Below are 23331 nucleotides of genomic sequence, written 5' to 3'. Positions count from 1 at the left end.
TTATAATATATTATCATAAACACACAGCAGACGTTTAATGCCTATGTGCTTTCACGATGCTTTGATTGCCTGTACCTGCATAGTATTAGTATTAGTTAGTATTGATCTCTCAGGCTTTTGAGGTCATGATCATGTATTTATAAATGATTCCCTTTTACAGTTAAAGCCATATTACTGTATATACTGTTGGATACACAGGCCATAAGTCAAAAGTTGAAGTACATCTGCTTAAATCTATGGATTTTTCATGGTTATGTATAAATCATAATAGAAATCATGATAAACTAACTGTGTTTAAATGTATGTGTATGTTATGTGCATTTGTCCACAGTAAAATAATATCTCAGATTTCAGATGCATAGAAGATGAAAAATTATAATAAATTACAGCATAAGATTTACCTGAACATTTAAAATCTGCCTTGTAATCTACAAATTCTCCATGTTCAGTTTCTATACCGTTTCAAATCCTTCACAGCATAACCCACACATAATACATGTTGACAGCGATATAGTATTTAAAGTGGAAAATGAAAATTCAGCACGCAGCTCTGTTAAATTGAGTAGCTTCCTCGAGGACACTTCAGCAGAGTCGATGTTTCCTGACACAGACTTGAACTCATGTTTTTTAATTAAAGGACCGTTTCTCAATGCGCTGCCTCTCTCCACTGCCCACGAGAGTGGATCTAACACAGTCCAGTGTCACTGCCGAGGGAGATACAGGGGAAATAGAGCATAAAGCCACAGTAAAATGCAGAGCTTTGGCATCATGACTCACTCATAAAACTGCCTTATCTCTTCAACTGGATCGCCAGCTCAAAGAAAGACCCAGACTTCACCCAGACCTAATGCACACAGACGCAACTCCTGCCTCCCACATGCATCTGTCTGCACTCTGCAATTAAGTGGTGACAGTGGTTTGTGATTATGTGCAGTCTGCACAGCTCTCTGCCTTTCATCCTTTGAAATAACAAAACAGGAAATTAACACAGGAGGACAGGGTGTATATTTATATATATATTTTTTATTTTATTAAAAACTGTTGCCTGACAGTTTAGAAACATTGTTTATAGGAGACTCTAACTCTGATAGAGTGCATGTTTACAAATGTTAATGTACAATCATGAAGAAGCGCATGCTTTGTAGCTCCTGACTTGCATTCTTCGACCAGGCTCCTGCAGATTTACACCTCACCTGTCCAAATCTCAGTGATGCACAAATGACACTGTACGCCAACAGCAGCCAAAGAGCTCTAATGACAGTATTATCCGTTTTATGTCTTCACTAAAAAGAAAGTAGGATTTGGGTTTATTTAACTGTGGTATCAACTCATTTGCCATGATGGAGTAGTGCAACGTATTGGAAACCTAACCAGGAAGAAACACACCTAAAAAAAAATTACTGTTTTTAAAACTACAAACCTCAAGTACCCTGGCTACAAAGTGAGTAGTCGTGCGAACTGGATGCTTCAGTTTCTCCTCGTTTAGTGACGAATTTCAAACAGAGCATCTATATTATCGCAAATTCATCTCAGAACAGGAGATATAAGGCACAATGTCTGCGGAAACAAGCATCAAAATTCTAAATGTTTTCTTTTCTTTTGAGCGTTTCCTTTGAAAATATAGTTCATGCATACTTCCCACAGTATTTGCTCATAAAAAAAGCCCCTTTTCTTGAAGCAGTTCTCTTTTAAATTTAAAAAAAATAATGTTTTCGATGGAAACGTATTTCCTCACAAACCCTGACTCCCAAAATAAGTGGCAGCCTGTGCTTTTCAAACAATAAATCTTCGTATTTTATAAATATTAGCTCTTGGCTTTGATATAAAAAAAGGTCACTGTTGCTCTTTTATGTCCATATACACAGTTTTACCCATTAATCATCTCTAACGTGGCAAAACTACATTTAACTGTAAGAAGAATATCTACATTATTCATGATATTTCCAGTTTTCTCCAGGATGTTGTTTTTTTTTTTTTTTTTTAATCCCATGATTTTAATGTTTGGTGTTTTAAATCTAAAAATATAGTACGGAGTAAAATCTCTTAACCAGAGAGATCAACCTACAGAGCAGAATATTAACTTCAAGCCTGATTTTCACAGTAAAATCCCACCTTGTTACATCATCAGCATCTTATCATTTTGAATATTTTATGACGTGTGTGTGTTTTTGTGTGTTATTAACTTTAGATTTCGTCTAAACTGTAGGTAGCCAATATCAACGTGCTTGAATGAAGGCGGACAGTTTTATATATTTTACACTAAAGTGATTCCTTCATTCATTTGCTTTTAAAAAATCATCCTGAGACTTCAGACTTTCTCGGATTTTCGAGGGCTTTAAACGGCCCTGACAACTGTTTGGTCTCACTTCCACACACATGCTTCTGGACTTGACCTTTGACCCACAGCTGCAGCTCACCATTAGCTCTGACCTCAGCCGGCGGCGCTGAGCATCAGTAGCGGTTGTTGGTAGAAAGTAAGTTTAGAGAAACAGTATCCAGTTCTTTGAGGGAAGCGCAGTCTGTTGTTCTGCAGTTGGTTTCTGTTTAAAGTAAAACAGTCCATCCGGAGTCCTTCCTGAGCTGGTGACCCCTGACCTGAGATCAGTCAGGGGTCGTAAGTTGTCTTTCAACTGGCTCCGGGGCTGTGATGTGACTTCACTGCTGAAAAGGCGATTACTGTTCCAGGATCATTGCCTCTTGGAAGGCTTCGATCCATCTTCAGGACGAAAGGACAAAAACAGAAAATGAGCTCCCAGGGGAAAAACGCATTCAAACGAACATGTTCTGTTCTCAACCACTGTTTTACAGTACTGTTAAACTGCACTAGCTGTTACCATGGTGACCACATGTGTTACCAAACCCACCGGGACTAAAATCTTAATGTTCACAACTATAAGTTACCTCTGTGCAGTGGGGATGTCGTCAGCTTTAAAGATGTAAAACAGCGTGTTTTTGTGATACAGTTTGAACTGCAGCTTCTGAGCCGGCCCGTTCTTCTCCTCCCTCAGGAAGAAACCCAGCAGGGGTTGACTCTCCAACGCTGCTACGTCCTTCAGGGAGAAATACACGATTCAACCAAAAAAGGCGAAAAAAAAAGCTACACAGAGTTTAGAGAAGACAGCAGATTAAACAGAAGGAGTACCTCGCTGGCAGCGTAGGTGTACAGGACTTTGTTCTTAATGACAAACCACAGCCTCTTCCACTGCTTCTTGTTGCCTTTTGACCTGTTTAAGTAGCCGCTCATGGACGAGTTCTCCGTGTTGGCAGAAACCTGCAAGAACGACATGAGAACAATAAACCTCCACACGTCCTTGCTGCATCAAAGATACAAAATAAATAAAGTGCTTATTAGTATTCCTCACCTCTTTTAGTGCAGCAGGAATCTTCTTCTGTTTCCTAGTGAAGGAGAAAGCTCCAGATTTGATGGGAGAAACTGATGTTGAGGCGCAGCGGTCACCTAAAAAGAAAATAATCAGTAAATAGATCAAAAAACATATGGTATATGTTATAATCTGTATCATTTTAAATGATATATTTATACAGTTGGGTGTTATGCTTTCTGTCTGTGTCACTCAGCTGTGAGCCCATTAATTCGTACTGAAGATGTAAGTATTTACAAATCTATCGCAAATACACTTTTAAAAGTGTAAATAATTTCCTTTAACACTTGGGAACTGTAGTTTTTTCAAATTAGAGGAAGTAGTCCATTTGTTGGGGACTGTTTTCTGGGCTGATTAATCCACATTTGCTGCTCTAGTGAGTATTGGGGACAACAGGAGTCCAGATAAACTACAGTGTGTGTGTTCATGATGATGAAGGCACCTGATGTGTCTTTAACAGCTTTAGGAAACAGTGGAGGAGTAGGATATATCAGTCTTTATTGGTTTTATTCTTTTCGTGGGATTTATTGACAATAAGACAAAAATTGATTATCACCAGATTCATCACTGAAATCCCTGTTTACTTACTGTTCTCCTGTAGCTTGGCAAAGCAGTGATCACACACACGTGCTGGCTGGTTCTTCAAGTACTCCAGGTAGTACTTATTAGCAGAGCATGCCTGACACACCACCTGCCACACCCACACACACACACATAAGAGCCATTAGAAGAGGATGAAACGTACAATGTTGTGCAGGAGCAGCGGTGCTCACAGCGGTACAGACCTTTCCACAGGCGCGACAGTGATGCCTCCTCCAGGTGAGGGTGAACTCGCAGGTACAGATCATGCACATGGTGGCCCTCAGGTCTGGGATCCAGATGGGAGCCTTCGAACCTAACGGGGCTCCGCTGTCAACAACACCCTCAGCCTGATGGCAGAGACACAGAGGGTGAACATGGATGGATACAGGGTGAAATAATCCACAAAGCACTTGACGTACACCCAAAAAGATTTATAGTTTTACCTCCTCCTGACTTCGACTTGATATAAATGTGATTTTCTTCTTCGTGTAGTCGTCTATGGCCTTGGCGATGGCCTCCAGCCACTCGTCTCTCTCTGTAGCCGAACTGCAAACACAAGATACATCAGAACCCTCAGCTACAGCAAACACCACGCAGTATAAATATTTATAGTGCCTGATGTGAAATATATATATCTCTCTCTCTATATATAGATATATATATATATATATATACATATATATATACATAAAGACAAGAAAAGAAAATTAAATTAAATACAAAAACATAAATAAGTAAAAACCTCATACATAAAATATCAAACAGAGAAACATAATCAATCCAAATAATTAAATAAATAAAAAAGTTGTGGTGTTAGGGTGTAAAGAGAAAGAAGACATTTGGTAAAAATAAAGACATTATACAAATGATGGGTGTACAGATGTTACAAATTCATAAATTTGTCCAGTTGAGACCTAAAATATAAAGTAATTCTTTGTGAGGTAAATATTATGTAACTGCCAGGTGCTTGAGAAGAAGTACTGACCTGGCAGAAAGGATGAAGGAGCGTTCAACACTTTCAATGTTCAGCTCGTTCTGATAGGCCTCCTGGCTGGGCTTACTCACCTGGGAAACACACCAGGAATCCATAAATAACAAACTACCACCAATGAAAATGTTGAAAGACTGTTGCTGTGAAACTCAGCCGCAACACATCAATAATTCATTTCAGTGTTCCAGCGTAGATAAACACGAAGAAATTTATAGGAGTGGGAATTAAAAACAAACAATAGTTGAGCAGAAACTATGAAAAAAATTGAAATATGTAATTTTAATATAGACAATAAATAAAGAAGAACATTTAACATGAAAAAAATTAGACTTTTGGCTCCAAACTGAAACAAAAAGTCAGTAAGAATAAGAACAATCAGTGCACATGAAGAAAAATAAAGAAAAGATAAGACAGTGTGTCTCTAACCTTCATCCCAGCCAGAGAGAGGACACTGTTGAGTTTATACTGGCCAGACTGGACCGGAGTGGTGTACATGAGTGCGTCATTAAACTGGACAAACAAAGACACAGAAACCTTCAGAAATTAAAAGGAAATACAGGAAAGACAAATGGAAAAGAAAAATATGACATAAGCTGCACGAGGTCATAGACAAGTTTCCAGGAAATTTATTTAGCTCACCAGAAAAAACATCCGTGGCTGCATGACTTTCCTGGACAGTTTCATCAGAGTGCCCTCCTTCAGAAACACCTGCAAATATGGACACGATTGGTCTAAACAGGCGGAATTTAAATCACTATACGCTTAAATAAATAGATAAATAGATTAAATATAACACTACAAACTGAGACTAGAGCCTGAACGGTGACTTTTTATGACACACAGTTACGACCATTATGTTAGTATTTCCTGAATAAGGTGCATTAGCCTCACTGAGAACATGCAGCATTGTTAACGACAGCGACAACACAAAGTGAGAGGCGGCGGAGGCAGTTAAGACTTTGTAATGTCTTCAAGATTATGGTTATGATGTTTTATATATATGTTTTGCAATTCAGATGCAACTGGCAGCGTTTTGCATCGTATCTGTTCAACAGAGGCAAAGGAAAGACATTTAAAAAGATTTCATTAACACTGGTATTTGTCAGTCTTTTGACAGAATTTACACGTGTGTGAGAACTTTGGTTTTTGGCGGGAATTTTGTGACTTACTCTGCCTGGCTGCACGATCTCATGGTGACCGTTGAGACTGTACTGGATCTGCATCAGCTTCTGAAAGTTGTCCTGAGAAAACCACATCAGAGAGGTGAGGAGAAACACGAGACTAAAGCAAGACCATCAGGGCTAATGTTTTAAAGCGAGCTGCTCTTACCCCTTGTTTCATGATGTCATTAGCATGGTTGGCCACTTCCTTCACTATGCTGAGGGCAGCTGGGTGGACAGCAAAGAAAAAGAGGTTTGTATTTGGTTCTGTAATGATCCTGGTAGACACCGACAGTGAGTCTTGTCTTGTGTCTCACCTTGTGTGTCTTTATAATCCTCCGAGTCCTCCGGGAGGTTCTTCAGATAATCTGGGAAAGAGAGAAGGAGAAGGAGAGAAGAGGTTTCAAAGGTGTGCAGTGAGCACATCCAGCCCCAGATGGGAGCAGGTACAGAACAAAAAAAAAGGAGTGGCTGTCAGAAGAAGGTATTGGTATTGAAGGTAAGGTATTTTTCAGGCAGACGTCCATGTGAACAAAAAACAGGTGATATATACAGACACAAATGTCAGCTGCCACAATCAGAGATCACATGCTGCATAATAACACCACTAGGAATTTTCTATGTAGCTAGAAATGACATAAAGGACATGTAATACACATTTCTAAATCACTTTTTGCAATTTATTCTTTTAATTTTCAAAAGAAAAATGTTGATATTGTGCAGAATATGCATGAGAGGAAATATTTGTTCTAAGAATTCTTAATAAAAACAAACATGCAGGATTTGTCCCTGATGTCAAACAGAGCTACTCCACAGGTTTCTGTTGCTGTGATTGTCCACCAGGTGTCAGTAAAGCACCAAAACCTGAAGGGAGCCAAAACAGAAAGACTCGACCTCGGTCCAAGTTTCATTCACATGCTGCCAAAAAAAGAGGTTCCATAATCCAATAAAGCCTTGACCCTCAGCGATGGTTTGCAGAACAGAGCGGAGCGGGGAGGGAATGTGTGTCAGGGCGTTGGTACCTGTGAGCAGCAGCTGGTACTGAGGGATCCTCTGCACTGGTTTCAGCAGGTAGTGTTTCAGAGCCAGGCTGGCGCATCTCGGACTCATCTGAGACAAAACAAACACGCAAGTTGTTTTCACGCACTGTTGCAGAAACCCACACAAACACACACAAGCACAGACAGTGAAGTTTCACAATTCAGTGCTCGGGGTAACAGTTGCATTTTTGATGGCTGCTACTGATAGAGACGATTCTGGATTAAAGCTGCAGATAACTTTTCCACAGAATCTCTAAATGCCTCGTGTTCTTCTGAAGGTTTAAAGGACCCTGAACATTATATAACATAAATGGAGCTGATATAATTAGTCGATTAAATGATTAGCTGTTTGGCAGAAAATGATAAATGTAAATTTAGATACATAGAAAAACTAAATTTGCTGTTTACTTGCATTTATCAATTAATCAATTACTTTAGAAGAAGATAAAACATTCAGTAATGAAGATAATTGCTGGCTGCAGCCCTAATTAACAATAATGCAATAAAATTAACTATAGTTCTACTGCAAAAAAACACACAAAACAACAAAGAAATCCACACAGACACAATCCTGTACCTCAAACTCTCGGACGATGGCGGCGAACGCTGGGTTTTTCCTGCACTGTTCGTCTAACAGCGCCACGTTGTTGTCGAACTGACGGATGTAGGTGGAGTACATCTTCAGGTAAGGACCTTTCTGGACAAAGATGTCCGACAGCCTCTGGTGGTCGCTCCTGTAACCAGACGGACATCAAAACAGTTCCCTTCAAAAACAAAACAAAACTGAATGTGTTTTGAGAGCGAGTAGCAATCAGTGGAAAATGAGGAGGTAAATGAAGTAATGAACTCCAGGTGGAGATTATCAAGAGTCAAATGAGTTCAAACAACATTAGTACATTTGCAGAGCAGCATTATTTTCCCCTTTGAAGTTATTTTTATGTGACTGAATCACCATTCAACCTACTACTTACCGAGGTAACTCGGGGATAAATTAAAGGGCTACTTCACTGATTTTACAAATTAAGTTCAGTTAAACAAAGTAGGTACAAAACAGCCTGTGATGACATTTGTATATAATAATGGAGCACTCTGCTGTTGCAACTTTTCTTTTTTTTTATCCGTCCTCAAACGCTATGTAAGTGCAATAGTGAAAAGGTGGGATACTCCTTTCACTAAGAGAGGGAAGAAATCCATCATCTCATAAGCTAACAACTTTAGTTAGGTAGTAAACAAATCCCCATTGAAAATATAATTTTATTAAACACTGATATGGAAGAGAAAGTAGAAGCACTGTTTTCTCTGCGTGGTAAAACTGTTCATATATAAAAACAGTATTCACTGCAGAATCTAACATCTGACCTACACAACAGACAGTTAGGACAATAACTTCAGCACACACCTTTATTTTTTATTGCCTTACAAGGAGTTTAGATCATATGATAAAGCTGTGAATTTGTTTACAGCATGAAAACTGGTCATGTGACCGTGTACTGCTTTACCTCATGACCTCATTCTCAACTTTGTCCCAGATTTCAGTAATAAAGTTGTTAAAGCCAAAACTACAGAGTAAGATCCTCTTTGTAATAAATAAATGTTAAATACATCAACTAAAGAAGTGTTATGGTTATGTGTGTGTGTGTGTGTGTGTGTGTGTTGTGTGTGTGTGTGTGTGTGTGTGTACCAGTGTGCCACTCTCTCCTCCAGCTCTCTCTGCAGGTCTCTGTTGAGCTGGTACAGTTGTGGAAGGTAATACAGGATCTGATTGAGGATCCGCTCATCCACCACCGGCTTCCCATTCTGACGGGTTGCCTTGGCAACAGCATCCCGAAAGTCCTAAAGAGACGCACAAGATTAGTCCTGCGATTAAATTATATACACACATATACACATACACACACACATACACATACACACAGGGTGGGGTGATGACATACTGTATTGCAGCTGAACAGGAACACCTGGTTATCACCTCATAAACTGCCTCCCCCACTCCTCTGCACGTATTTCATGACACACTCACTCACACACACACACACACACACACACACACACACACACACACACACACACGGCTGAGTCAGCGCTCTTGACTTTGTCCAGTGCGCCAACACATACATCCACCTGGAAGGAAGCAGGGAGGCCATGCAGGATCCCAGTGTCCTAACACACACACACACACACACACACACACACACACACACACACACACACACACACACTCAAACACTCACACATTTACACTCATACTGGTCAAATGTGCTGGAACTTTAACTCTTAGGTGACGAGGCAGAGTTCGTTTAGCCTGATGACAGACGACAGTCACACTTTAGCTTTTTTTATATAGATTCTTCTACACAGCCTTTTACACATAATTGTTCATCTTGCACCTTATTGTGCTTTATGAATAAATAAATAAAATAATAATATGATATTTAGTTTATCGGTTATTTTAAATTGAGCTTTGTAAATAACATCAACAGTGTATATTAATGTATTTCTTAAAATACAGTGTGATGCACCAATAGCTGACTGTTAATGCAACCATTACGAGCATGAACATTTTTTTGATGTAATCATCAACCAATGAAGTGTCCAAGCCCTTACATGTGTGTAGAGTGTCCTTATGTCAACAACATTCCCTGGAAACATTGGGACAGTTTAGAAATATTCTTTGAAATCTGAATGTTTCTGAATGTAATTGTTTTTTATTAGGAACTGACGATCTAATGAACAATCCTCTGGTTCCTGCCATTCGAGATTTTAGTTTAGCGACATAAAATAAAACATGAAGATACATTATCGTGCACTTATGAAACTAGCTTTTGTGGACTTTTATGGGCCGCAGTTTAGCTCCTGACTCAAAGATTACAACAGGGAGAAAAGAAAACATGTCCCCTTCAGTCCAGGTAAACTGACAAACCACCATCTTAATATTCACAACACACACAAACACACACACACACACACACACACACACAAACACACAAACACACACAAGAATAAACTTCAAACGAGACAAAAAAATGTAAACACATCAAGTGGATGACTCGCAGCAACCCACGCACCCACCTGCACACATATAATACATACTGTGCACACATGCGCACACACACACACACACTCACACTCAGAGAGGATTATCTAAGGCATGTGTGTGTGTCTGGAGGTCGTCTCTGTGGCCTGAGGAAGCAGCTGCTGCTCGGCCGGGCCGTCCGCGGACACACAAGAATGCGATCTGACCTCTTTTCTTGGACAGAGCTGCGCGCCTCGCCCTCCCCCCCCCGTCAACCGCAGGACGACGTTTTCTACTAATCCTGTGGTTGGTTTCACTAAAGCCACGTCTGAGGCGCCCAGACAGGTGGACCCTTGACCTTCGACCTCTCAGTGTGGGTTGTCTGAACCCTCTGAGCTGGGATTCGCCTGTACATAAACACACATACAGCTTTCCAGCCAATGTTACACCTAACAGAGATAAACAAGAGGTCCAACATTCAGCTGAATCAGCTCAATAATCAATAATCATTCTCAAGTTCCAGCTTCTAAAATGTGAGGATTTTTCTTTGGTCTCTGGGCATTTTTCACTAATTGCTGACATTTTAAAGACAAAACAATTAATATATGAATAAAAATAAATAAATGTCAGACTGATCAATAATGAAAATAATCATTTGTTGCAGCACTACTCTGGTATATTGATGATACTGCGAGAAAAAGCTCATGAGTCAATTTCTTAAATGGAAAAGTTCACGTTCCTGTGTAAATGTAAAAGTCAGTTTTATGTACCTCCAGTGCATTTTCAGGAATAGTAAATGTACACGGAGCCTAAAATCTACCGCTGACATGAGGAATCACAGAACTGACCTGATTTTGTTCATTTTACTATGAAGGTTTAATTGAGTTTAATATTTTTCCATGTGCTTCCCCTAAAAAGACTTACAACACCCAGTCATCATGCAGTCACATGGTTCTGGTTTGTCTCTCCGTCATTCAAAACAAAGGAGCAACATTATGAACATTATGAGCGTTTCAGCATATTTCTTTAGCACAGAATCTCTCAGTTGTCAGGGAAATATTTAAAGATAAAGGTATGAAATGATTGGGATTAGGATTCTTGTCGACATCACCCTTCTCAGTGCAGTTAAAGTCGCTTTTTAAACATTTCTCGACGATGACTGACCATTTTTATAGTTTATGGGCTTTTACTGAGGCAATCTGGGGTTTGCTGCTTTTCTTGGTCGTCCATTAAAAGTAAATTTAATATTTTGGATGTTGAGTTGGACCAAACAAGACATTTGATGATGCCAATAGACTCCAGGACATTGTGATGGAGGTTTTTACTGTTTCTTGATGCTTCACAGACCACATTATTACTATATTAATGGATTGAATAATCTCTAAATAAGCCCTCATCTCTTTTTTAATACTTTTGGATACCATCCAGGCAGTGTAGTATTAAGTTAATTACTTTGTTTTTAGTAATAAACTAGATGTAGAAATTGACTTTTGTCTTATAACTATGATATAAATAATATGTAAAATACTGGAAAGAGCTGCCTGTATGTGTGAATATAAGGTATGACCCAGTACATATGTTGCTGAAAGAACCTGTTCCTCGCTAGTCTGCTGAAAAGTTTTCTACAAAAACAAACTTTTTGGAATCTAAACTCACCAGGAAAAGTACACAGCTCATCTCAACAGAACTCAACACTCAACTTCTCAATTACTCATCTGCCCTTTTCCCTTGCATATAAAAAAAAAAAAACCCACACACTTGTCTGACAGTGTTCCTTGTAATGCGACTGATCAAAGTGGCGTCTCCCTGGTTGCAGCAATGCGTTTACCTGCCCACGCTGCCACCCACCCGGGGAAACCAGAAACCCTCCAACACAGCAGCTTTAAAAGCCTCAGCTGTGGAATAACTGCATTATTCAGTTGTTGCACGGGCACTTGAGTCAGCCAAGAGCTCATTAATTCATGTCCATCCTCGGGAAGAAAAGCTTTGATCACCATTCAAAACACTCTCAGTGTTAGTGTTTGTGAGGGTCACGAAACTTTATGTTAGGCTCTGTTTTTCCACAGTTGCTGAATCAGCACTTTATGAAAATGTTTCTTAAATAAAAGTCTGGAGTAAATGAGGCACTTACTATGTGAAGAAGCTTCAGGACGTCCACAAACCTGATGAAAGAGCAGAAAATACATCAGTTAGACAACCACACCTTACATCACATATGGGCTTTTTCAGCACAGATGCTACTTAAAGAGCGCCACAATGTGTCGCCGGTTCATTGTTAAAACACTCACACTTTCTCCGAGCTCATAATCTCCTGGGCGATGTGCACCACCTTCTTCCTCTTCATCTCGTCCTCTTGCTTGAAAGAGCAGAAACACAAACAGTCAGACGACGCCACAGAGATACAAACACCTAGCTAACCTTACCAAAACACGTCGCAGTTCACTCACAGGCTCACTGCAAATCACCATGATCACTGGATCCTGCGTCTGTGTTTAAAACCATCAGGGCTGAGTTTACAGCCTCCACAACAACAGCTCGTTCGGGCCTGAAAGTAGAGCAGCAACCTTTCTCTGTCCCCTCCCTGTGTCCCTCTGATGGAGTGTGTTGGTGAATGGTAATGGGGCGGTCGCTCAATGACTTAATTTGGACGGCGGCCTTGGCCCCCACTTGACTGAAATGTCCCACTGGTCCTATCGGAGCCTGTATTTGTGATACCCTGGAGCTTCGAGGGGCATCAGACACAGGTGCTGACAGTATCATGGAGAGGGTCACACAGGACGAAGGGAAGAAAAAGAAATGAGTGCTATTCCTGAACCTGTAACCCTTCTGTGTTTGCTCACCATCCCCCCCACCTTCTTTCAACACACACACACACTTCTGGAAAGCTGTGACAGGCAACGAACACCCTTGGCAGCATGTTTGCACACAATCTCCTGCGGCTGCAGTGGCAGTTTAGTCAGCGGCAGAGATACGAGTTGTCCATTGCGATCGCTCGGCCACTTATATGCTGACGTCAAGTTTGAAAAGGAGCTCAGAGTCATTTTTCCGTAGAAAGTTTCTCTGGCAATCTGCGCACTGAGGACCTTGTAATAATTCTGCAGTATTTTCCACAAGTCTCCAGTGTGAATGAAAGCAGTCACATTAAAGCAGTGGTACTTAATCTGGGGGGTTGGGAATGATGCATGCAAGTGTTGCAAGATGGTTAACAAGAAAAAAACATTTCTGTTGCACGCCATTGTTAATTTTTTCAAATCATTGCATGTTTCTTGTGTAATACAAGACGTTTTTGCCTCTGTAGGACGACCAATCACAGGAGGGAACATCACTCTTTGGTTGCATACAGCTCATATACGTGCGCACATTGGTATTGTTTGGCTATAAAAGGTCTCAAGCCGCGACAGCTGGAACCATGTGCATTAAATAAGTTTACAACACAGTGGAGGAGGAAGTATTCAAGAGCCTCTACTTAAGCAAACGTCACATTAACAGTGTAAAAATGCTCCATAAAAAACCTTCAGAGAAAATGTTACTCAATGATACTCGACTGCTCTTGTGGTTGGAGCCACTTTCTAATTACCTTATATAATGTTATATCATACTGGTAATTTAATCCATAACAATGCGTCATGTTTATAAATCAATCATAGGTTTGTTGTGTAAATTCTTAATGTATGAAGTAATTAGTAACTCCAGCTGTCAAACAATGGAGTGGAGTTAAAGTGTATTAATCCCCTCTGAAGTGCGGTGGAGTAGAAGTATAGAGTGCAGTACTTGAATCAATATTATATTATATGTATAAATGTTTTGAATAATGTATTCCTATCAAACACTAGAGATTAGAAAGAGACACTTTTCTGCAAACAAGTGGAGATCTTGCATTGACTTCTGCTAGCATAACAGGCTACGCTGCTACTACACTTACACTATAAAAAGTCTGACACTGAAATCAGAAAACGTGTCAGACCAGAAATCAATCTCTCCTTTTACAGAACTCTCAGTGTTCCCAAGACTCATGTGACAGACGCCAGATTTCATGCAAAAATTGTTTCTGTTTGTGAACAGGCTCGAAAAAACTGTTTTTCTATGATGCTCGATAATTTCATTAGTTAAAAACTGATTTCAAAATTAAAGCTGATATGATTTTGAATAGAAATGAAGAGTCAGTTAGTTGATCAACTATTTTGGCAGCCTCTTAGATGTAATAATTTTCTGCCTTCATCTGTTTTGTGTATTTGTAAACGTAACTGTTGATCAGACAAAGCAATCAAGATGTCGCCTCGGGATCTGGAATTTTACTGGTCGTTCAAGCTTAATCAATAACCGTACAATCCGGAAATGTCCAGAAAAATAATAATTAGTAGCAGGTGTGATATGATTCATTTGTTAACTAAAAGTTAAATATAAGTAGTTTCTGTTTCAGTGTTTTTAAGTTACTGTCCAGTTACTGAAAGTAGCTGATATTTAATTTTCTGTTCATTTCTTCAAGGACGCAGCTGCTGCACAAAAAGTAAGAACACAGATGTTTGACCAGATGTTGTTAAACTCCACTAGTGGAAACTAGAAGCATGGTGATACAGAAATGTAATAAATCTTTATTGGTTTTGGTCCCGGCTTAAACATCAGCTACTGGAAAAGGCTTCAGTTTCAATGTTACACATCTCTAATCACTTTATGACTTTATAGTCAGACAGTCCACTGCTGTGTATTCCCCCGTACATTACACAGCAGGAAGTGATTACCTGTCTGTCCGCCTCGTCCAGGTGCTCCTTGCTGGAGGTTGAGCTGTTGTCCTCTTCATCTGAACTGTGGATCTCCTCCTCCTCAGAGTGGACGTCCTGCCTCAGCCAGCCGCTGCTCACCGAAACACAGAGACCACACATTCAGCACAACAAACAGAGACAGCGTGACAGAGACAACGAGGCAGAGTTCAGCTTTTCTCGAGGAGGAATGTTTCAGTGTGTGAACGAGACACATGAGCATTAGTGTGTGCTCAGGAAAACCCTCCCTGGATAAACAGAGATTAAAGAATGTGTCATGTAAAGGTTTGTGCAACACGGGGGATTAATTGAACACACATTAGCCTTCACTCATGAGTCGGTACGAAACCAAAACTCATTCGGAGATCTTTTACAATGGAAAATACTGATTACACTGTAACAACAGGAGTAAATTCAACATTCACTGAAGACGACTGACTTTTAAAATCCCATTTCTGAGATTAAAGATCGTCAAGACTGCTGACGCAAACCACTGTAACCAAAGAATATAAAACCAACACTGTGATTAAAACAAGACACAAAAGAAAAAGTCAACAGTGGAGGCGGGACAGATGCAGCGGTTAGGGGCAGAGTTTACTAGAGGAGCAGCCACCAGCAAAGAACAATGGAAACAAAGATAAAACAAATCTTTGTCCCACAAAAATGAAATTGCTCTTGAAAAAAAAAAAAAAATCTGGATCACAGGGTTCAAACACCCCCCCCCCCAAAAAAATTATATTTCTTGTTTATGAGCAATTATTTTGACAACTAATCAATCATTTCAGTCATTTTTTAACTCATTTCCAATGAGAAACTTCACTGATGTCTTATGTATTATTTCTATTTGTGTATAATTTGTTGTATGTATTTTTATTATTACTATTAGTATTATTCAGTTAGACAAAACAAGACATTTGGAAACTTCACCTTTAATCATTTAATTAATCATGAAAATAATTGTTACTTACAGCCCTGATTACTATTAATATTGCTGTATTATTAACTCTGCATCTTTGGTATTGAGGTTGAAATGATGATTTCACATTCATATTTTTACGAATGAAGGTTTTCTTTGTCTTCTATAGTAATAAATGGATTTCTGGACTGAAGATCATAAACACAGACACAGACATTTTAAGACGTCACCTTGCATCACCTTGGACTTTTTTTTTTTTTTTTACAATTTGCTGACCAAGCGAGTCATTGATTGATTGAGAAAATAATCAGTCAATATATCAGGGATGAAAATAATGATTAGTCACACATCTAATGAAATGATTAATGGTAGAAAACTGCAAGGAACATCAATTTTCCAAATGTACAGTGTGTTATTTCAGGGATATTTGTCATGATGTGATATCACCATATCAATATCAGAAAAGAACAGCAACATTGTGATATTGATTTCAGCCTTATCAACCAGTCCTAATTGTTTTTATGCCGTATCCACTATTAAAACCTGTATTTCCATGTGCTGCGTCTTTATAAATGCCGCTGCTGGCAGCACGGCGGCACGCTGGCTCGCCTCTACCCACAAACAGTGTTGTTTGCCAGGTTAGTACAAGCAGCAACATGAGTTTGTGTGTCACTAATGTTTTGATCTCGCTCATAGTCTTTGCTGTAGAATTAAGCTGTCTGATTTTGAAGACTGATTAACTGAGAGAACTGGGACTTAATGCATCTTTTGATTTTGCCTGCTCCTCCTTGTTTCTGTCCTTTCCTGCACGAATCTGTGTACAGAGGTTTGTAGATGCTCTACCTTGGCAAAGAGGCTGATGGCTCAGACTAAATATTAGACGGGAAAGACGACAGAACTCGAAAAATTCTCCCATTTCCTCTCACTCTCATCAGCAGTTGCCCACTCTCTCCACTTCCATGTTTTTCTCACGAGCCTCTTGACAGTTTCTTTTGCCTAAAATCTAAAATTCACGCTTGCTCTTCCTCCCTTTTCCTGAACTTCTTCCTCCCTTACGCTTTTCTCTATAGTCGAGCATTCCAGCACACTGGGTCCGGCACAGAGCGCCACTTGTTTACAGCCTGAGGCTACTTACATAAACTTAACAGGCTCAGATGCCTGGGAAACACTACAGATTCACTCGCTCCCTCTTTCTGACACACAAACACCCTCCTAACCACTCCACATACCAGACAGAATTAGGAAGCAGAGCGCATTTTAATAGTTTTAACGGTTGATTTCACACTGGTGTATCAGTGTCACCTCGCGTGGCCTTGACCTCACAATTTGTAGTGCCACAGTTTGAGCAAAGAAGACAGGAGCCGTGTCATTAATCATGGGAACAGCTCCTCATCACAACAGTCTGGGCCTAATATCAAGAACTGAGTGACTCAGTAGGATCTTAATGGCACGAATGCGACCAGGTGGTTGAGTCATTGGGCCGGTAGTGGCCCCTTGACTGTTTCATTAACACTAATTATTGAGAACCAGTGTTGAAACAGTCAGTTAACCGTTCGTTGTCATTTTCCCCAAACAAGATACCAAAGACTCTCCGGTTCTAGCTACTTAAAGGTACAATAATCAATATATCTATGTTACCAATGGATCAAATCGTTGCATGTAATGTGAATCGGGGTAAGCTGTAGCGATAACCCCACCGAGAATTATCACTCGACTTTTAGCCTTTGCTAGCTCATTATTTTGGTTTAATGTTTTGGTTCACCCTCACCGCTCTCGTAGTGACATTTCCAAAGCAGACATGGTGTGGGTTCCAGCTTGTCATCAAGTGCCCAAAATAATGTTTTCTATTGTGTTGAATGAACAAAACAAGCTATTTGAAGATGTTAACATTTTATGACCTTGATGATTAATCAATTCATTGAAAAGAAATGCATGAAAAATGAATTAATCATAACCACCTGTACAGTTTTACCTTCAGTAAAGGGCTGACTTTACAATATTTGGCAGAATATTGAAAACATTTTAATAGACTTCCATGAAAGTGGGTGAACAGTAAGTGTCTGATATGAGCCAAGATCAACTGAACAGATTTTGGTTGTAATCCAGATCTACAATGTCATAAAACCTGTTCAACACTGGGGGAGATTTTGTCTCTAGTTGTTCCTCTTGAAATAAATCATGTCCTGTCTCTTTCACGTTACTGTAATTTATGTTATTTATTCCTGTTTTATTCACTGTCCTACAATGTGTCTCGTGACTTCATCTCTTCGGTTCCTTCTTTGTTCATTCATTCAATATGAAAACAGAACTCACTTCACATTTTCTCACAAACACACAGGAGAACACTGGAGCGATGAGGTTAGGAAGAGGCTAAACACAGTGCGAGGGCGGGCGGGCTGAGGAGGAGAAGGAGAAGGAGGAGGAGGCTGGTGGTTGCTGGAGGTTTATTTTCCCTGTTCTAGAGAGCTGTGTGGCGTTTCTGCGATTCTCAGACATTTCCTGTCCTGGCCACTGAAAATAACCCACAGGAAAACAGGCCGACCTGCTGCACATCAATGCTCTATTCAAATTCAATGCCACTGGCCTAACTGCTGACTTTTACACTCTTGTAAATACAAAAGCCGCTCGTGTCACCTGCGCAACCTGTCGCGCTCTCTACGGTTCCCACACTGGAGCTACGGGTCACCTGTAATAACGGGCTGACAGCAGGGGTTAAGTGTTGTGGACCTCGGCCCGCATCAACCTTCAGGCTGTTTTTCTCACATGCACAAACACAAGCAGCCATTGTACTTGGTATAAAAACATCTTTTCTTTCTTAACTGGGACATTTCATTGATAAAGGCTGTGAATCAGATGTGTTTGCAGTTTTTTTTTCGATTTACACTGAGGGGCTTTTCTGACTCAGATGATGAATCACCTTTAGATACGACACCTGTTGCTTAGAAAGGCGATTCAAGGAAATGCTGAAACGTTTAATTGGTTCGTTTAATGGTTGATCGATTTAAAAAAAGAAATCTGCAGTTTCCGCCTTCATAAATATGACACTTTACTGCTTTTCTGTGTTTCATGTCACTATGAATTTTGACTGACAACAACAACCTATTTTCTGACATTTCATTACACTTATTAACTAACTAATAACCCATAAAAACAAATGAGAGATGGGATAGAGGTTAAGGCAATGTTCCAGGTTTGAATCCAGCTTGTGTTGTCTCCACTTTAATCCCTCTAATAGATGCATAAAATGCAACAAACACTCATTAAAAAATAGAAATATTAATAATATGAATCGAATATTAATCAGTAAAAATAATTATTAGTTGCTTCAAGCTTCAATACCTTACCTCTCGTATTCATGGTCTTGGCATCTGTGATAAGGATCCTGCACTTCATAGATGTCTGAATCTGCTGCATCCGGATCATTTGGCCACCCCAGCCTCGCACTGTGAAACGGCAGGTTCATATACTCGGGGATTTCCTCATACAGAGGAACGTTCTCATACTCCACTGATCCCTCTCCACCGTCTCCACAAAAATCAGCCTCCCCTATGCAGCTATTGGGCCGCTCCAGGCTTCTCTCCCCCCGGTTTGACTCCACACTGGTACAGTCCAGGGACTGCCCTCCCTTGGCCAGCAGCTTTGGCAGCATCTTGACAGACAGCCTGAGCTCCAGGAGCTTCCGGAAAGAGAGGCCCCTCTTTTGAGAGTTGGCCCGCATTGCAAGGTCGGCTGCAGAGAAGGACTGCGCCCTCTGCTTGCCCCCCAGCGCCGGAGCTCGGCCTTTTGGCGGCACGCTGCTCCTGGTGGGGATCTGCCGGCTGAAGAAGGTCACGCAGGGTCGGGTGAAGCGCCAGGGTGTTTTCTCCTGAGGAGGCGCGGGCAGTTCCCTCATGGGGGTGTTAGCATGTGGCGGTGCAGGAGGGCAGATGGAGGGTGGAGGGGGTGCTGGCAGGCTGTGTCTTTGAGGTTTTCTAGGTGGCGCCCTCGGCGACGGCTGATCTTCGGCGGAGAAGGCTTTCCTGGAGTTAGCCAGGGGAGGGTGGCAGCCCAGTTTGATCTGCTTGGGGAGGCTGTGAGTGATCGGGTACCGCTCAAAGTCACCGTACCCGTCCTCCTCATCCTCGTCCACCCGGTGCTCCTCGCCCTCTTTCTTCATTGATTCGGGTTGTGAGAGCACGACTAAGGAGTGTGAGGTGTTTTTGTTAAGCGAGTGGGGTGTGTAGACTGTTCTGTGGAGGCGAGGCGACAGCGAGGTCTGTCGTGGAGGGGGGACGGGCGCGTCTGGCTCATCGTCTCCCACACCTGAGTCTTTTTGGGGTAAAGGGTCGTCACTTATGTCCTGTTTGAGCTCCTCGCCCTCTGAGCTGAGAGCAGCCAGACTCAGTCTCGCCTCAGCCTCTCGCATCTGGTCCTGGGCACCGGCTTCCACGCCGTCCTGCCGCACCAGGGCCGGCTTTTTAAGTTTTCGCGGGTGAGGGACTGGGAGAGGTTTACTGGGGGCAGCAGGAACCTGCATATCAGGGTGTAACCTGGTAGGAGAGGCTTTGCTGCATTCTACCTGAAAGGATTCTGCAAGAAACTCCTGAGGAGTGATACTTGAGAAGACGATGATGCTGCCTGCAACATCACAGGCTGGCTTAGAGTCTGTTAAACGTGTGTTTTGGTCGTCAGTGTGTACATCCGCTTTGGACACATAAGGCTCTGCACTTTCCTGATGTTTTACAGCCTCTGCAGCTTTCCCCCTCTGCTCCTCAGTCCTCTCTGCCTCTTTGTTTACCGACCCCCTGTCCAGGTGTCTCTGTCTTTGAGGTTTATCCCTGGGCTTTTTGCTAAACCCTCCGCCTTCACCCTTCTCCACAGTGACTCCCTCCTCCCGGTTTTCTGCTTTCTCTCGTGGCCTCGTCCCGGTGAACCCCTCTGTAGAAATCCCATTCTGCAGCAGATCTTCGTGCAAATCGCTCCCAAGCTCAGTTACACCTCCATTTTCAAGGCGCTGGCATTGGGAACAGTCCTGGAGCTCACAGGAGCAGGTGGGAATGATGTAGTCCGATTCACACTTGCTAGACTCTGATAAAATCCCATTTTTGGAGTTGAGAAGTGAGAGGCTGTCGTCTAAAGCTTCCTGAGAGAGGATAAGGGTTTCATGGGGTTTGGGTGGTGGGGGTGAAACAGGCGGAGAAGAAGCTGCAGATTTGGGGATGCATGGTTTAGGGGCAACAGCCGGTTTTGTCCTCTTGAGAGTGGCGGGGGAAGGTTGGGTGACAACTGAAGACTGGGTGAGGAGTCCCGGTTTGGGGGCGATGGGAGGGGGAGAGGGTTTGGTGGTACCAGGGAGTTTAGGTTTGGGAGCTAATGGAGGCTTCTTCACACCTGCACGTAGAGAAGAGGGAGGAGAATTACAGAAACATTATTCACTCAAACTTCCTTTAAAATGAATCATCCAGCGCATACAGGACGCTTCAACCACACCTCTTCTAATAGACGCACAGACAGCTGCAAACTGTGGGTAAGACCAGGGTCAGAAGGTCACTTCCAGGGTCAAAGGGGAAGAAGTTAGGGTGGGACTAATGTATGAATTAAAGCCAAGGATCAGAATCAGCCTGTTGGTCTCAAACATCCTGTTTCGTTAGTCTTGTCACTCACATCTTCTCTTCTGAATTGTTTGTATTTATTAAAGAGTAACTAACTAATTACTGAATAATCTGTATTTTACATCTCTCACAGCAAAGTTTAACTGGATTATTCAATTCTGATTCACAATTAAATTGGTGCCCTCCTTCCTGTTCTTGGAACTGAGTTACACTAAACTCTATTGTACTGAATGTATTCTCCTCTTAACCACTAAATATTTACTATAAAAAAAAAAAAAAAAAAAAAAGAGGGAATATTTGAAGTTGATGAGACAATCATGTCTCACTGGGATCAACCTGTTTAAATAAAGTTGAAATGAAAAAAAAAAAAAGAGTCTCTACACTAATAAAAAGCTGTGAACTGACATCGCAGGCCATATTTTCCGCTGAAACTCTTGGCTGGCCGACACCACGAGAAGTGGAGTCATCGAGCGGATGTTTCCGAAAAGGCCAACAACCAAAAAAAAACCGCTGTGCCCCCGATACACGCTGCTGTGCCCGTGCAGACAGAACCTCGCTCCGAACTCCGTTTAAAAAATCTATAAATATAACGTCATTCTGCTTATAAAAGCCATTATCCAGAAGTGGTGGGACAGTCATTAACTTTATTTCTATTCAGTGAGAGCCACTTTTCAATTCGGGATACATATTCTATTAGAAATGTTCAGCTTTAAGAAGTGGTACACCCCTCACTCACCCAAAACCTACAGCAAAATTCACCGAGGATGGCGGTGGTGAGCAGGGGGGAATGGATCTACAACTTTACCCTGCTCTTACTTGGTGTTTATTAATAAGCCGAATTTGCCAATACATGCTAAAGACACAATCAAAGTTATTAAACTATGTCTTCTGATATTTATAAGCCTACCAGTAACAGAGGAAACATTAAACAGCCAGATTTCTAAGCGGAATTTGGCCTTATGTTTTCGCCGTAAAAGACGCTAACTAACAGAAACCGCTCATGTCGTGAAAAAAAAAACAATCATAAAACTCTATGGCACATATCCAGTTTGGTAAAATGAACTCACTGAGGGCATCCCTCCTCATCCACACAAATGTTAACCGTTTTAAATGAGATGTTAATTTTGCAGCTTATTATCGAGTCCGAGTTGCTGCATCAACAGCAGGACAGATGTTTTAAGACAAAGGATTTAACCCCCTCCAGCTGCAACTGTGGCTGTAATAACAAACGGAAAAAGCAAAATTTTGATTGTGAGTTATAATGGCGTTTTTTTAGAAAGCACTGAAACTGAGGCTGAGTCCTCTTTTATATCTTTTTGAAAGCTGTTATTAAGAAAAACTGTAATTAACTGCGGCTGCGTAAAAATAGAGTGGATGCTATCGACCGTTACAACACTCAAAGTGGAGAGTTTCGAGTTTTTCGCGATTAAACTTTAAAATATAAAAAAGTGTTTGTATTTAGTTTTAGCTAACCTCAGCAGGATTTTGCTCAGTTAACTTAGCTCCCCCACGAAACAAACCTGTGCTCATGACTCCCGACTTGCTCCTTTCTCCATGAGTAAATTTACTTTCAATGGAATTGCGAGAAAATCTGCGTTTTTTCCTCCTTCGACACCATTGTCAGTTTGAAACCAGCTCCACGGAGAAAACATGCAGATCCATCGCTGTTGTTCCTTATCTCTCCAGCGGATGCACGGATAAAGTCCTTACGCCTGTTACTTTTTTCATTTTTCCCGAAGTTTTCGGCCACGGTGCTTTTCCCAATAGTGTCAAGTACGATAGAACAAGACAGCACGTTTCCGGTTACACTTTTCAAAATAAATCAATTGCTGAAGCTGATGTATTTCAGGTGTTGGAATATGACATTTTTGACTCAATGTGAAGTTTCTGATTTACAATGA

At 41.1% G+C, this 23331-nt stretch overlaps 1 protein-coding gene across 1 annotated transcript; it reads right to left on the bottom strand.

Annotated features, from left to right (window-relative positions):
* Positions 1 to 1003: 1003 nt before the first annotated feature.
* Positions 1004 to 23206, bottom strand: fgd6 (FYVE, RhoGEF and PH domain containing 6). The gene is made up of 21 exons (XM_056367923.1): positions 22951 to 23206; positions 19184 to 21209; positions 14906 to 15017; positions 12455 to 12522; positions 12298 to 12328; positions 8835 to 8986; positions 7731 to 7887; positions 7136 to 7223; positions 6431 to 6481; positions 6283 to 6341; positions 6123 to 6194; positions 5593 to 5661; positions 5380 to 5463; positions 4948 to 5027; positions 4406 to 4508; positions 4166 to 4309; positions 3969 to 4071; positions 3363 to 3457; positions 3143 to 3271; positions 2902 to 3050; positions 1004 to 2716 (listed from the first exon to the last, which is right to left on the bottom strand). Exons 1-21 carry the CDS (start codon positions 22958 to 22960, stop codon positions 2674 to 2676), a joined length of 3825 nt encoding a protein of 1274 aa, XP_056223898.1. The 5' UTR covers positions 22961 to 23206; the 3' UTR covers positions 1004 to 2673.
* Positions 23207 to 23331: the final 125 nt, after the last annotated feature.

Source organism: Seriola aureovittata, chromosome 22 (genome assembly GCF_021018895.1).
Source record: "Seriola aureovittata isolate HTS-2021-v1 ecotype China chromosome 22, ASM2101889v1, whole genome shotgun sequence".
Taxonomy (NCBI): domain Eukaryota; kingdom Metazoa; phylum Chordata; class Actinopteri; order Carangiformes; family Carangidae; genus Seriola; species Seriola aureovittata.
Note: the sequence above shows the minus strand (reverse complement) of the source record. Positions and strands in the feature narration are given on the sequence as shown.